The sequence below is a fragment of the Condylura cristata genome, unplaced genomic scaffold (assembly GCF_000260355.1).
Source record: "Condylura cristata isolate star-nosed mole 26May11 unplaced genomic scaffold, ConCri1.0 scaffold00017, whole genome shotgun sequence".
In the NCBI taxonomy this organism is placed as follows: Eukaryota; Metazoa; Chordata; class Mammalia; order Eulipotyphla; family Talpidae; genus Condylura; species Condylura cristata.
This window is the reverse complement of record NW_004567118.1, coordinates 26,384,181-26,398,649: the sequence shown is the minus strand read 5'-3', so window position 1 is coordinate 26,398,649 and position 14,469 is coordinate 26,384,181. Positions and strand designations below refer to the sequence as shown.

Here is a 14,469-nt window from a genome sequence, read left to right as displayed (position 1 = left end):
GCGGCCAGTACGACAAGGAGTTCGAATGTAACAACAGTGAGAGCGGCTACCTGTACTGCTGTGGCACCTGCTACTACCGCTTCTGCTGCAAGAAGCGCCACGAGAAGCTGGACCAGCGCCAGTGCACCAACTACCAGAGCCCGGTGTGGGTACAGACGCCCAGCACCAAGGTAGTGTCTCCTGGGCCCGAGAACAAGTACGACCCGGAGAAAGACAAGACCAACTTCACCGTCTACATCACCTGCGGGGTGATCGCCTTCGTCATCGTGGCGGGGGTCTTCGCCAAGGTCTCCTATGACAAGGCCCACCGCCCACCGCGGGAGATGAACATCCACAGGTGAGAGCCGGCGGTGCCTGCCCCCTGCCTCCCTGGAGCTCATCCCTCCCTCCTTCCTCCCTTCCTCTTCACTCTTGGGTTCACTCCCTTCCTCTTCACTCTTACCTGCTGTGTGAATCTCAGCCTTCTCATACCTTTCCCTCCACTTCTTCGGAAGGGAAAATGAATGCATGCTTTGGTGGGAGAGATTTACAAGGTATGAATTAGTCGGATCCGTAAAGTGTGAGTACACGAATCGTACATATTTTGTGGCCCCGAGTGGGTATTGGGGTTTCAGTGTTCAAGGCTTGCAGCCACCTGGGTGGAGGATCCTATTGCATTGGGTTTTCCCAGTGAAACCCCAATGGATCCTCTTAAATGCAGGCCAGTGTTGGAATCTTCCTGAAGAGAGTACCAAGTGACTTTTGTGTAAACTGGAGGTTTGCATGTTATAGAGATGGAGGTCAATTGGAAAGGATGTCAGGAGAAGGCATAGACTTACCCATTTCACACTGATCAAGGGTAGATGATGAGGCTTCTTTGCTCCCTGTGGAGGGGATTGCTTATCTTTCCAGCTGCCACTAGTTCTTTTAAACCCTGTAGGCAGAATTCTGAGTTAACACTTCTTGCTGTGTTAAACCTGGTGGGCAATTTTCACTGCCTATACTAGGGAGGTGGTCGGGGCTGCTTTCAACCAAAACTTATGCCAGAGCTGGAGATATCATAGTCCCTGGTTCCACCCTGTCTCCCACCTCACACCACCTCAGCTCTCAGTGAGCCCTTTGGGAAGTCAAAGCTGAGACAACAGGAAGCCAGCCTCCCTTTGCAACTCTAGGGAAGATGCACAAGGGGAGTCAAAGTTAGCTTTGCCTCCAGTTGCATCGCCATGATGAATGGCCGACATGGTTCAGCAGACTTTCAGGGAACAAACCCTGCCCTGGAAATGCCCCGTTTCCATCATCTGGTATGGGCTCAGATAACCAGGATCATACCCCCCCCCCCCCAGATCAGCCCTACTTCTGAATTTGCCTACAGGGTCCATCCTGAACCTTGTAGATTTAGTTCGTCTTCACACTCTGCTTGTTAACCTTTTGGCCTGAAAACCTGCTTCCCCCACTGCTGTGGACATTAATCACCTGCACTTTGATGAAGACAGAGAAAGGCAGGTAGAAATTTCTGGGCATGATTTTTTTCTCCCTTGATACTGAGCATGTTGAGAAAAAAATGATTCTGCCTGGCAGTAAGTATGACAAAGTAGGACAAACTCAGGTGTTAGAATTGGAGTGCTTCCTAAAGAGAACCCTTTATACTCCTCACTCATCACCCTAAGGTGCCACTGCCCTTCATTCCACCCCATCTTGTCTCTCAGGCACTGATCTATGCCTGGGCTGGCACTGAGAACTGATGCTTGTGACAAATGGCCTGTGGTCATTTGGAAAAGCCGAGCACAGGAGGGATAGAGAACAGAGTAAAGATAAGACACTCTCTCTTGTGGTCATTGCTGAAGAATTCTCTGTGGCTCACCTTGGGGAAGAGAGCAGAGCAGGAATCGCCTGTGGACAGGCTCCATCCTAGAGCCAATGTGTCTGGTCCTTATCCTTCTACTCTGCCTCCTGTCCTGCAGGGAGAATGGTCTTCTCCCTTCCCCTGGCCTCTCATCACATCTTCTCCTCTGGCTAGGCTGCTTTCTGGTTGGTTTCCATAAACTTCTGGGTTTCTGTCTCTCCCTGGCCATCGTTCCCAGTGCTCTCAGGAGCTGCTCCCTGCCCCACCCTGGCCCCCTCCTGCTGAGCACATTCATCATCACCTGGGAAGAAACTGATGCCCTTTAGATCTCTGCATTGGCCTCTGTTCTGCTGGCTTGTGACTCTGCAGATGCCATGGTCACTCCTGTTTTGTTCTCGCCTCACCTCTACACTGACCACCCCCTTCTTTACTTGTCTCCCCTGTCCTCCACCATTTCCAACTAAGTCACCTAGTTCATTTGGGTATATTGCCCAACAGCCAAACCACTGGACTGGTTTCCCTCTTGGGGGGGGGCGTGAGAGGTAATCGCGGGAGGAGAGATGAATTTCAGCCTTCAAACCACTACATAAATATGGGATGTTTCTCAAATTCACCTCCTCATGTTGTTGGATTCACAGCACTTTCCAGCAGCTGCAGTGTGGCCTGGCCAGGGCTTTGAAAATCCTCACACTGGTGCAGGGGACAATGTGTGTCTGTATCAGGGGCAGGGCGCGAGAGATCCCTCTAGGACAGCCCATGAATGACCTTGGGCAGGTCAGGGAATATTTTTTCTCAACCCCAGGTGACTCAGGCACAACAGCATCCTACCACCTCTTCCTTCCCAGGCATGCCAGGGTGCATGTGCTTTTCTCTGCTCACCGCTGTGCATGTCAGTGACCTCAGAGGTCACTGCTTGCCATTTTGGGGAAGTTTCTTACAGATCGTCCTCTTGGGAAATTGGGGTAGGCAGTGCAGAGAATGATGGAGAAAGAGACAAATACTCACACTCTCATGAGTTTTCATGCCCCCTCTAAGGAAAGTGGGGCATGTGTATTCTTCAGAGGTCAGCAGAGGCAGTGGGAGGTGTGCTCACTTTCATATTCTAGGAAATAGTTCAGCAGAGACTGTTTCTTTCTGAGAAGGAAAGGAGCTTGTTTCAGTGTGTGTTCTCAACACTGGTAGTAGTTAGGCTAGCAGGAGCTAAGTCCAGGTGGGGAGAATGGCCTGAAAAGGACATTTGTGGGAGAGTTGGGTGGGGTAAAATGTAGGATGCCACCCCAGGATCACCCCAGATCACCCCAAGATCTGTCCTTCCTGGAGTTCGCAGGCTCAGCAGCCATCTACTTGCCCAGGCAAGGCATCCTTGTACTCTCCAGCCCTACAGGGAAGAAAAGACCTAGTCTTTTGCAGAGGCGATTAGACTTTGCCATCCGTTTCTGTATGAGAAGTCAGTATCTCTAGGGGAAACTGTTCTCTGATGATTCTAACAGATGAACACAGGCAGATGTAGCTGGACCCCAGGGAGGAGAATGAATGGAGGGCCCCCGACAGAGCTGTGTTCTGGAACTGGAAATCCCTGGACATCAGGCAAACTGCTTTTCTCAGCTGGAACCCCCTTTCCCACCAGGGAATCTCTAGCGTCCTGCTCTTCCCAATAGCTAGGCTGAGGTTCAAACTGACGGACCACAGGCCTCCACTGATGTTAATGTTTCATGAGTAGTTTCTGCAATGTTCCTTGAGGCTCTTTTTCAGGGAGGGGTTACTGCTTGCATGGGCAGGGGCCCACCCAGGAGACTGGCTCCCTTTGACATTCAATGCTTTATGGTACAAGTTGTCTCACATTCAAACCTGTTTCTTCCTCCTCACTCTCAGTTGATTCATTCGTGTCTTGGAGATGAGAATCATTCTGAGGGTGGCATTGTGTGCCTTTTTTAAAATGGCTAATTAACAGATGGGTCAGGAAGTTATTAGGAGGCTGTAGTTGGTAAAATCAGGCTCATCCTGGGTCCCTCAGCTGCCTCCATAGGGATGGAGAGAATGGAGGAATTTGGGGTGTGGAGGAGTGGTGAAGAATGCTCAGGGCTGGGGGAGAAAAAAGGAGATGTTGTTAGGAAAAAGGAAAAGTGCTAGGAGGTGACCCCTCCAGCCATCAAAATGGCTCTCCATGTTTGGTTTCTTCTGCTCATTTCTAAAGAAATCAAGGGAACTCTTTGTTAACTGTTCTCCCTCAAGAAATTAATTGCAAACTCAAAGCTCTGTGTTTTCCTTACAGACCATATTCTGAAGTAGCAGGATCACTTTGTTGACTGATAGAGTGAGTTTTCTTCCTAGGTTTGTGGGCAGTGAATTGTCTAATCACCCCAAACATCCATTTTCTGAAGCATGCTGGCTTCATTATGATGAATCGATCTGAATGGACAGTCAACTTTTTACTTCAAATATTGCAGTTGGGAGGAAAGAAGTAAAGCATCTTGCCATGGACTGAAGGTCTTAGCCTTATTGTTTTCCTTTTTGGGGAAGTGGGGGGTAAAAAATGCATGCAGGGAGAGCAGTGAGATTATAGAAGAATTACAGCTTACGGAGGAGGGTTAGGAGAAAGATACCTGGAAGATAGACGAAAGCTCTGAGAGCAAAGGAGGGAGGGAACCGGAGAGAAGTGGACAGAGTGCCAGGCAGGGCTGACCCCTGCTGCCTCCTGCAGCTGCCAGCGGTGTCTCCTCCCCTCCACAGATGAGCCCCGCTCACCTGCTGTGGGCAAGATATGTTTCCAACTATAAAGCATTAGGCTATAAAATCTCGTTACCTTTGACACCTGAGACTGGGATAGGCGTGCTGACTGATAAAGCTAAGTCAGCTGGAGGCACTAAGGCTAAAGCATTCTGATTTAATAGATTGGCCATGCAAATACTTTTTTTTTTTTTTTACAAAAGTTTATTTTTACATCATTTTGTACATTTTGTTTTCCATCTCGATTGTAATCCCCGCGGGTTTCCCATCACCAAGTCACCCGTGTGCCATCACCATAATCCCGTGCATTTCCCTCCCCCATCCCATTGCAAATACTTTCTTTAAAAAAAGATTTTATTCATACAGACAGGGGTACAGGCCAGAGGTGCAGGGGTGGCGAGAGGATTTACCTGAAACAGAGTGGGGAGCAGAACAAGCAGATGGACAAAGAACACTGCTGAGGGGAGCAGCGGGCGGGACAGGAGAGGTCTGCCTCGCCATGTGGGTCTCCTCTGGGTGGGGCTTGAACTAGCACTGAAGCAGCCACGGCTTGGCTTAGCTTTGCAGTGCAGTGCTCCAACTCACTGCGCCACCAGAGAGGGCCCATGCAAATACTCTCTAAAAATTCCTAGACTTCAGCAGATCTCCCTGGAATGCTGGCTGCCTTTAGGCTCTTTCCCATTCTACCCCAAGCCCAGAAGTCACATGCTTCTATCCTTTAGGGGCCTTCCCTGGAGCCCCCACCCCCAGACTTAGAGCATATTCATTTAGGGGAGTCTGATGCTTAGGAGACCAGAATTTTACCCACAGTTCCAGGCTGCCAGGTCACAGATAGACACAAAATGCAATTTATTGATTTCAACCTATTTTAACGAGAGATCGAATTGATGGTACTGTCGATTCAGATCAATTGTGAAGGAAGCAGTGGGAAGACAGCTGAAAAAATGAGCTGCCTGGAAGAGGTTGATTCGCTCGTCCCAAGACAGTAGAGCAGTCTTGATTCCAGAATAGAGGGAAACCACGCCAAAGGCTTCATCCTCTGGCCCTGCTGTCTGTCTTCTCCAGTGCCTGTGTATTCAGAGACTTTCTGACTCCTTTTTCACAGGCGATGAGAATCTTGCCACAGATTGGACCTCGCCCCCAGCTTCTGGCTCTCAGAGGTTGTCTCCTTCCATCTCTTTTTCCAGTCAAAGTTCTGTATAGTCTGTTTTTTAAAATTATGGTGAATTCAAGTGGTTTTTGTATTACAATTTTATGTAATGTCCCTCCATGATATATATCTCATGGAACCACCGCATTGCGTTTGGACTTACTGCTCTACGTGATATCTCAGGCTGGTGTTGGGAGTTAGGGCTCTGAGGGGCTATATTAGGGTACAGATTAAATTCATTTTTATAATTCTGTCTGCTGTGATTCCTCCCCCCTTTTTATTCTTACTTGGGAAATGTTAATCCATCATTTTCCCCTGAATCACATGACTTTACATTTCTAGCATCTTCTTTTGCAGATGACGAATGGGGTTGTTGGGAGGGTTTACCAAAGAGCCTTCAGAGGGTCTCTGTTTTTGGCCTGGAGTAGGTTTATTTCAAATCCATTTGGGATAGATTGTATATGCTATCTATTCTTCTTTTCATTCTCCTCTTCTTCCATCTATTGAAATAAAACCAGAATGTTATTTTGTCAACCATTACAGACTCATAGAATTTAACATTTGATCTTATCCAAAAGGCTGAGAAGAGAGACTCACAGAATGTTAATGCAAACAAATCATTTCACCTAACTTCCTAATTTTATAAGCACGACATCTGAAGTCCAGGGCGGCTCCATTCCAGCATTAAGGGGTGACCGGACAAAAGCCCGCTTCCAATGCCGTAAGCCAGCACTTTCTTCACAGTGCTGCTTGGTCTCATCTTGCCCAATGGAATTCTATTCTACTTACTATACACACATGTTTCTTAGTCATCACCAAATAACTTTGGGATATTTAGAGACGTGAGTGACAGCCTTCTCCCTTCTCTTTCTTCCTGAGATTATTTTTTTTTTTTTTAGATTTTCCTCATTTAATTTTTTCACCCACTCAAATGATTTCTGTTGCTCTTTCCAAGTCCTTTTGCAGTTTCCCCACATTTCTTGATAAAGGGCAATAACCTGATCTCAGTATAATCCCTTAACTTATGAGCCATGCGGACCATTGAAGGAAAATACAGCACAAGCCAAAGACTGCGAACCAGGGCAATGGGTCACTGAATAAAAAAAAATATGAGCAGAAGCCTGTAATTAAAAATTGGGACTGCAGGTGCTTCCTCTCTCTCCCAGATGGCAGGAAGGCCAAAGCTTAGGAGTCCAAGGAGGTTCAGCTGTACCAGTGCCCATAAACATCCTGGCATCTGAGGGTGGGTCACCTCAGCTTGTTGTCCAGGATAGTGCTCCATGTCCATGAAATGGTTCTGTGTGCCACAAAGCTCACTCGCTGGCGCCTGCCTTTTGCTGGCTCAACTCTGGGCTGAGATTGCAGAGGGTCAAGGTCAATGCCAGGTAAGAGGTCAAGAGACGCTTCAGGGAGAACTCAGGCAACTGGAGATTTGGGTCCTATCAAGTGAAATCTCTGTGGTATGCACTTTGGAACCGTTGCCCGTACATGCCTAATTCTGCCTTTGAAAAAACCAGGGCGAGCACATCCTCATGTCCTTCTAAGCAATCACCTTGGGAGGCCACACACTGATTCTTCCGAAAATGTTGTCACAGTTTCTTTCTTGGGAGAGCTTTCAGATCCCATAGCTTGTCATTTTGACTTTCTGTAATGGTAGCATATTTTTATCCTCTGAGGGTAGATCTGATTCTTGTAAGCAGCAATAAGTCATGGGGCTGAGGCCGATGAATGAAGTGAGTGATCGGGGCTGTTATTCATCAGAAAGAAAGAGCTTCCGGTAATGAGACCTGCTCTCCCAGGAGCCGTGTCAGCTGTCTCCAAAGGTAGTGCCCAGAAGAGGTGTCTGGGTAATGAGTGACAGGCCTGCACAGCAGAGCCCGCTCTCCATGATGTTCACTTTGAAGGGGCCACTTCTCACATGGAAGGATAATGACTGGCCTATAGAAAGTCAGTTTCATCCTCTATCAGTGTGCCAGGGCAGAGAGTGGAGGAGATGGAGGAAGGGGGAAAGAAAGGAGCTGCAGAAAACAGTTCAAATAACTGCCCAGAAAGTTATCTCTGCAGGAGAGTGGACAGGTATCTCAATTTAGATTCCTAATTTGATTCTGAGGGTAGAAGGGCCAGGTTCTTCGGACTGTGTGCTGCCAGGCTTAATTCAGAGCCAGCTGTGACTGTGTCTGCCCTCTCCATCTGCGGTTTGACATTCAGACATGGTCATTGCATGGGCCATATAACCACTCATGAAGTAGACATGTTTGTAAGCATAAGAAGATGTGATTTCCAGTTAGCAGTACTGGTAGAATCCCAGTGTATCCTGACTGCGCCTCCTTATATCCCCCCAAATGCACATTCATTTGAAGGAGCTGATCACAGAAATGGATGGGAGTGGGAGGGAGCAGGCTGAGTGTAGAGCAGGTCACTGCAGGGAGGGGGGGGGGCTAGATGCAGCACTTGCTGCCAGGTTCCTCTGTGCTGTCAGGGAAGCCGTTATCTGTGCTGCAGGCGGTGGGTGGTGTGCCTCGTCCATCGGGAGATTTTGGGGGGTGAGGGCATGAGCACTGAAATCCCAGTGAGCTGGGTCAGAGCCTTTGGGCCTCCTGGTACCTAAAGGCCATGCCTGCCACTCCGGGAACTCCACTGTCCCCACTCAGGTGTCAGGAAGGAAGGCACTCTGTACCCTAGGACTGGTATAAGCTTACTACCTGTGCACACCCAGAAAGCTGGTGCTGAAGATGTGACTCTCAAGGTCACATCTATGGAACAGGGAGGCTGCTAGAGAGATACTCATGAAGCTCCCATTTTCTAGCTTCTTCACCAGACATCCTGTGTGAGCCTTCCATCCACATTGCTCCTTCCATCACCCGTTGAATGGAGGCGCCCATTTTACAGATGAGCAAATCAACTCCCACTTGCCCAAGGTCACACAGCTCCTCCATTGCCACACTCCAGCAACTAGGGGCCCCGCAGGGAAGCTGGCTCTCCCCTTCCTGGATATGAAAGTGTCTCTCAGTTTTCTTGAAGAACAAACTATCTGCCTCCTGTTTCCCACCTTTGAGCCCTGTTGACAGGTTGTCACAGTAAAGACCTGGAGTGACAAACCACGCAGTTTCTGGAGCCAGGTGGTGGCTCTCACTGATGTGGCGTGCAAGGTATGGAGGTACCTGGGTGGCAAATGTGCTCTTTTTCAATAATGGGTTATGTTGGTTCAGGGCAGTGAACAAGGCAGTACAAAGAAAACATAAATAAAACAAAACACTCTGATTTTAATGAGAAAAAAATCAAACAGCCCAAGCCCTCTACAGTATTGAAAGAATCTCTTGGCAATTCTGGGCTAGTAATAGGGACACTGGGGAAAAGAAGTGATTTGGGGGTGAGAAGAAAACCGGGCCATTTGCAGTATTAATTACTGAGACTTCAGCCCACAAACCGCCCCGTTTATCTATCACACTTGCTCTCCTGGCCCATTTATAACGTGGGCACGTGGGACAGGACTTCGGCCCTCTCGCTTCTGCTTCCTGCTCTAGCTCTGTTTCTTTCTCCATTTTCTTCCTCCTTCATAAGCTTCCTGATTCTTCCCTCTGGCCCTCTGCATCTTGTGTTTTGAGCTGTTGACCAGAGCTCTGTACTAAAGGGTGAGAAGAAGGCATGGGGGATACTTGGAGGGCTCTCCTGGGTTTCAGTCTCTGACGCCTGTCTCCAGGGTCAGAGGTGGTGGTCATGACCATGGGGGTGCTCACAGAGGCAGGGGCAGGGTGACCCCTGGTCTGCAGCTCCCTGCCAGCAGACCACCACCTGGGTGCTCAGTTCTGATGGAGGTGGGCTGAGAACCATCTCCCTATCTCTCTCCTGGGAGGTGGTGGCCCTGAGCCTTGTTTTTAATCCTTCTTGCCCCCACCCTAGCTCAGACCCCCCTCCTGGTGAGAGGGAAATGGGGATCTTTGAATTCTCCTTGTTCCAAGTTACTGTCCTATCTCCAGACCCATGGAGGCTGAGTCCCAAGCAGGCTCTTGTGGCCAGAAGCTTGGCCCGGTTCCGCAGCATTTGGGAGAAGAGTTGCTGTTTTCTGCAGGCTCCGCAAACATTCTCATTATTCCTTGCTTTTTTGGCATTTGGTCTCGTGTACTGTTCCCATTAGCTTCGACATTAAAGTCTCATTACTTAGGACATCTGTCCTCTGGACATATTCGTTGTTCCCTCAGCCAAATGTCCTCTTCTGGGAAGTGTGCTTCCACCCAGACAATCACCTCTTTCCTCTTCCTTCCATCTTGCTGTGCTAGCGAGGAGGTATTTGAACCCTAAGAGGCAGCACTGGATGTGGCATCTGAGAGTGTGTTCCAGAGCCAACTGTCCCCACCTGTCTGAGGTCCTGGGGACAAAGCACCCTGTTGTGATGTGCAGGGAGGAGGCAGAAGCCGTAGTAGCCTGTTGTTACTGGGAGAGTTTTCCTCCAGTAGCTTCACATGCAATCTGTAGGGAATTCTGGTCTCCCCTCCCTGATACCTCTGCAACTTGGTCTGAGGGCTCCTGTTATCCATTGCAGTGAAATGACAGTCCCAGAGACCCAGTCCGAGCCAAGTGGCTGCTCCAGAACTTTTTCAAGAATCAGAAGTTCAGTCTCCCTGTCGGACTGGAGTTGGCCTTCTAAGACTGTTCACCGCATTCTGAGAAATTGTGTGAACTTTCCCGGGAATAAGAGCTCCTGAGTTTGAAAGAGGCTGACTGTTATGGGAAACCACACAGCTTTCTTATTCTCAGATAATCAGTAGCCACGTCTTACCCATCTCTATGCTAACACTTCTTCCCACACTCGCAAACATTTGCTAAGAGAATCGAGTCTTCGAGCGATCTGTCACTTCTCTGTCCCGCTCAAGTCACGTGATGAAAGTGTTTCTTCTTGTTCCCTTCTGTGCCTTGTCCACTGTCTCTCTCTCCATCTGTCCTTCTCTTGATTTCTCTTCACTTCTATTGCACTGTGTCTTCCCGCTCCCTCTAGCTTTCTTTCTTTCTTGCTCTTGTCCTGCTGTAACTTCATTAAACTGCATCAGTTCTGATTCTGCTAATTCACGATTTATCCACATTAGACCAAGGCAAAGTTGTTTCCTTTTCTCCTTCTGATAAAAAGCTGTGATGACTAGATGAACAATCCAGAGAAGACTGCAGAGATTGTGCAGGGCACCTATTCCTTACAGAACAGATTGTTTGTAAGTAGCTCCTCCATAGGCAATTGGCATGCTAATTACAAAATCATTCTTATCTATTCAATAAAGCAGCTCCCCAAAGATCAAAAAATCTTAGACTAGTTTGTAATCCTGCAATGGCCTGGGAAGCAGCAAAACCACATTTCCTTTAAAGTGTTTTACAATTCCCATGTTTGTCTCATCTTGATTGGGATTATCCTACCCCTGTTTCTGCTGAATCGATGATGCTTGACTAGAAGCTGCTTTGAATTCTCTCTGGGAGTTCCTGCTAACTTCCTCCTCTTCTAGTTTCGGCCCTTTTTTGTTTCCCAGAGTTTTTAGAATCCAGAACCTCCTTTGTCTTTGAGGATTCTGTTATGGGTTCTGCAATCTTCGGGGCTTGACTCATCCATCCTGTGGCCACAAGGATGAGCAGCAGAAGCCTGGAGGCATCTTGTCTCTGGGGTCTGAGAGTGGTGAACTCTGTTTTGCTTCTTCGGCTCTTTTCCAATTCCCTTTTCCTGCCTAGGGAGCCCGCCTGTGAATCATGGGCCCCAACGCCATTCTTGGGTGGAGGAGCCAGCATCCCACCTACTTGGCTGTGACAACATATTCTGAGCAAGCCCTTGTAGGAAAGAACTTTGTAATCTTCCCTTTTGCCTGCTTATGTGGCTCTAGAAGGACACCTAGCAAAGCCCCATTTCTCTCATTTTTGGAGGTCGAATGCTGCCTTAGAGCATTTCTTGGGATCTGAGATAAAAGACAGGCCAATCCCGGCCCTCCCTGGTGGCACAGTGGGTTAAAGCACAGCACTGAGAATCTAAAGCTGCTTCCGCATGAGTTCGATTCCCGCCTGCCCCGGAGTGACCACATGGCGCGGCAGACCTCTCCTGACCCGCCCGCTGCTCCCCTCAGCAGTATAGATCTGCCTGTCCTGCTCCCCACTCTGTCTCTGGTAAATCCTCTCACCCTCTGCATCTCTGGCCTATACCCCAGTTCTGTATGAATAAATAAATAAATCTTAAAAAAAAAAAAAAAAGACAGGCCAATCCCTACTTCTGTCACTTTTCATTTCCATGACCTGGGGTAAGTCCCTTGTCCCACACTCTCTCCCTCCACACTTTGGTATGTTAGCCCGGCTGTGGGAAGGGGCTATAGTGTTGTAGGGGCTTCTTCTTCCCTGGCTCATTCTGATCTCCGCGCCTGGGAGGTTTGGAAAATGGTTTACGTCTGTATTTTCGATGCAGCCACCCTGGAATAAGGAGCAAGTGCGTTTTCCTTGCACTTCCATTCAGATAAGATCATTACTTATATATGACCTCATGAAAAAGCTTGCTTTTTTAGCATCTTAAATTCGTCGTATCTTTGGTTGAAAGGGACTCAGGAAGCTTGTCCCTTTGGGTGACATGTCCCACCTCTCACCCACATGCATCTCAGGCTGGGATCCCCCTATACCTCAAGGCAGTACAGTCTACTATTAGGCTACATTCCAGTTAATTCTCATGAGAGCCAACATTGGAACAGCCCAGAGGGAATGTGCCCCTTCTGTGGTATCGCTTTTTGGAGATGGCCATCAAGTCCCCCCTTTCATTCGTCCTTTCTCCTGGATAAACTTCATCCTTTCTCCTGCATAAACTCCCCTAATGCTAAGTCTGTTCCTCACAGAACATGGTTTCAAGTGCTCTTGATGCTTCCTTGTCTATACAAAAGTCCACATAGAAATGGGGGTGATTGTTCTAAATGACATCATCAAGAGCAATATGTGGGTGTCAATAATTTAAACACAGTTTAAACACATAAAAGTTCTTTTGAGATGGTGGTTCGATTCCATCCCCAGGCAGTAGTCTGATTCCCTCACCACCATGTCAAGAGGGCACATGTGTTCCCCCATTCTCTTCACACCTGTGTTCTAAGCAACTTTAGAAAATGTCTCTTAGAGTTGCCCCTGGCATAAACTAAGTGCTCACTAAGTATGGTTGAATGAGTGACAAGTATTTAAAGTAGAGGGGTGGCAATGGTTACTTTTCGTTACCACACTTTTCAGATGTGCATGGATGTGAAGGTACTTGAACAACTTGGAAATGACAGTAATATTTATAATTATTTTTTTAAAGAGAGAAGGAGAAGAAAAAAATGGAGAAATAAGAAAAGGAGAAGAAGAATGAAGAAAAAAAATAAGCAAATCTTTTGCGGAAAATGTTGCCCTTTTATGCCTCACTGGAATTCTGATTTGTTTTGCTTGTGATGTCAATTCTTTCGCTTTTTAGTGAACTTTTATCTTGATGCTTCCTTGTTTACTGCAAGGAAATTGCTGATGGCCTGGCAGAAAATAACGAACAGGCACCCTTTACTCTTGGCTTACAAAGTCCACGTTTAGGGTTCAATGAAAACTGGTATGTGACTGGATGGATTCCCATCCCTGGGCCTCAGAGGAGTGAGTGTAGGTGGTCACTGCCAGGATGCCCTGTGGCCACAGCTGTGCCAGCCAGCTCATTCACCATACCACCAAGAGTTTGGCCAATCTGGCACTACTGACTCAGTCTCCCAAGACTCTCCTCCTTCCATCTATGCTTAGATGTGATCTTAGAGGCTGAGCTTTTATGGGGTTATTGGACTTATTTATTAATCAAATATTTATAGAACACTTACTAGATAGCTGATTTTGTTCTAAGTGCTTGACAAATATTAACTCACTTAATCTTCAAAAGTACCTTAAGAGGTAGACCTTACAATTTGGACCTTATTTTTTCAGCAAGGAAACAACCACAAAATGCATAGTTAGCCCGTAGTCACCAACACTCAGAGTGATGGGCATTCTCACTGAGGCACCGTGGGTCTGGACTCCCCCTGCGTAACTTCTGGGCTGTGATGCCCTCCTGTGTCTCACCTTTCGATTTTCATTTGTGCCTATAGCAAAATGAGAAATGACACCAACAGTAAAGGCAGCAAAAGTAGCAGCCATTGTCAGGACACAGGTATAGTTACTAATCAATCTATCACCTGGCTGGAAATGGCTCCCTGCCCACAAATCTAGGAAGCATTTTAGTTGCCCAGTTTTAATGACAGCTGTTATACAGCTCCAGATCTTTGATGAATCCTCAAACAATCCTAATGTATCTGAAACATCTAGATTTGTTGTCCATGCTACCAAATTGCCCAGACCTGTTTGGTTTTTTTTCTTTTTTTTTTTTTTTTTCCTTCTATGTATTTTTTTCTTAACATTGGTATGCAACACTGTATATGATTCAGAAAGATAGGATTCCACCTCTTTAGGTGTAATTTTACCACCCCACCTCCATCATCAAGGCCCCCGGAATCCTGCACTGTATTTCATTGCACCCCCTCGTCCCTCTGCTTCATGGGGCAAGGAATGGTGTGGAGATGATCTGTTAGGAAAGAATCAGGGCCAGAGGGGGTGATGGCTTCTCTCTATCTATCTAGCACATGGCTGGTCACCAGGTAACCAACCCAGAACAAGCACACCTGGGATGGAGCCAGGTGCCACGTTTGTCTGGCAAACAAGCAGGCGGCCCAACTTTGCCTGGCACCGTCCCATGCTGTTTGTTGGCTTTGATGAATTCCAATTGTGCCTG

At 47.6% G+C, this 14,469-nt stretch overlaps 1 protein-coding gene across 1 annotated transcript in view; it reads left to right on the top strand.

Moving 5' to 3' along the window:
- Positions 1-5: 5 nt before the first annotated feature.
- The window catches only part of SHISA6 (shisa family member 6), a gene marked incomplete at its 5' end in the record, with an annotated part of 257,660 nt that continues 243,196 nt past the window's right edge, over positions 6-14,469 (top strand). The window contains one exon of the mRNA XM_004685077.2: positions 6-337. Within this exon, the coding sequence (XP_004685134.1) occupies positions 6-337 (332 nt within the window). The remainder of the gene's footprint in view (positions 338-14,469) is intronic.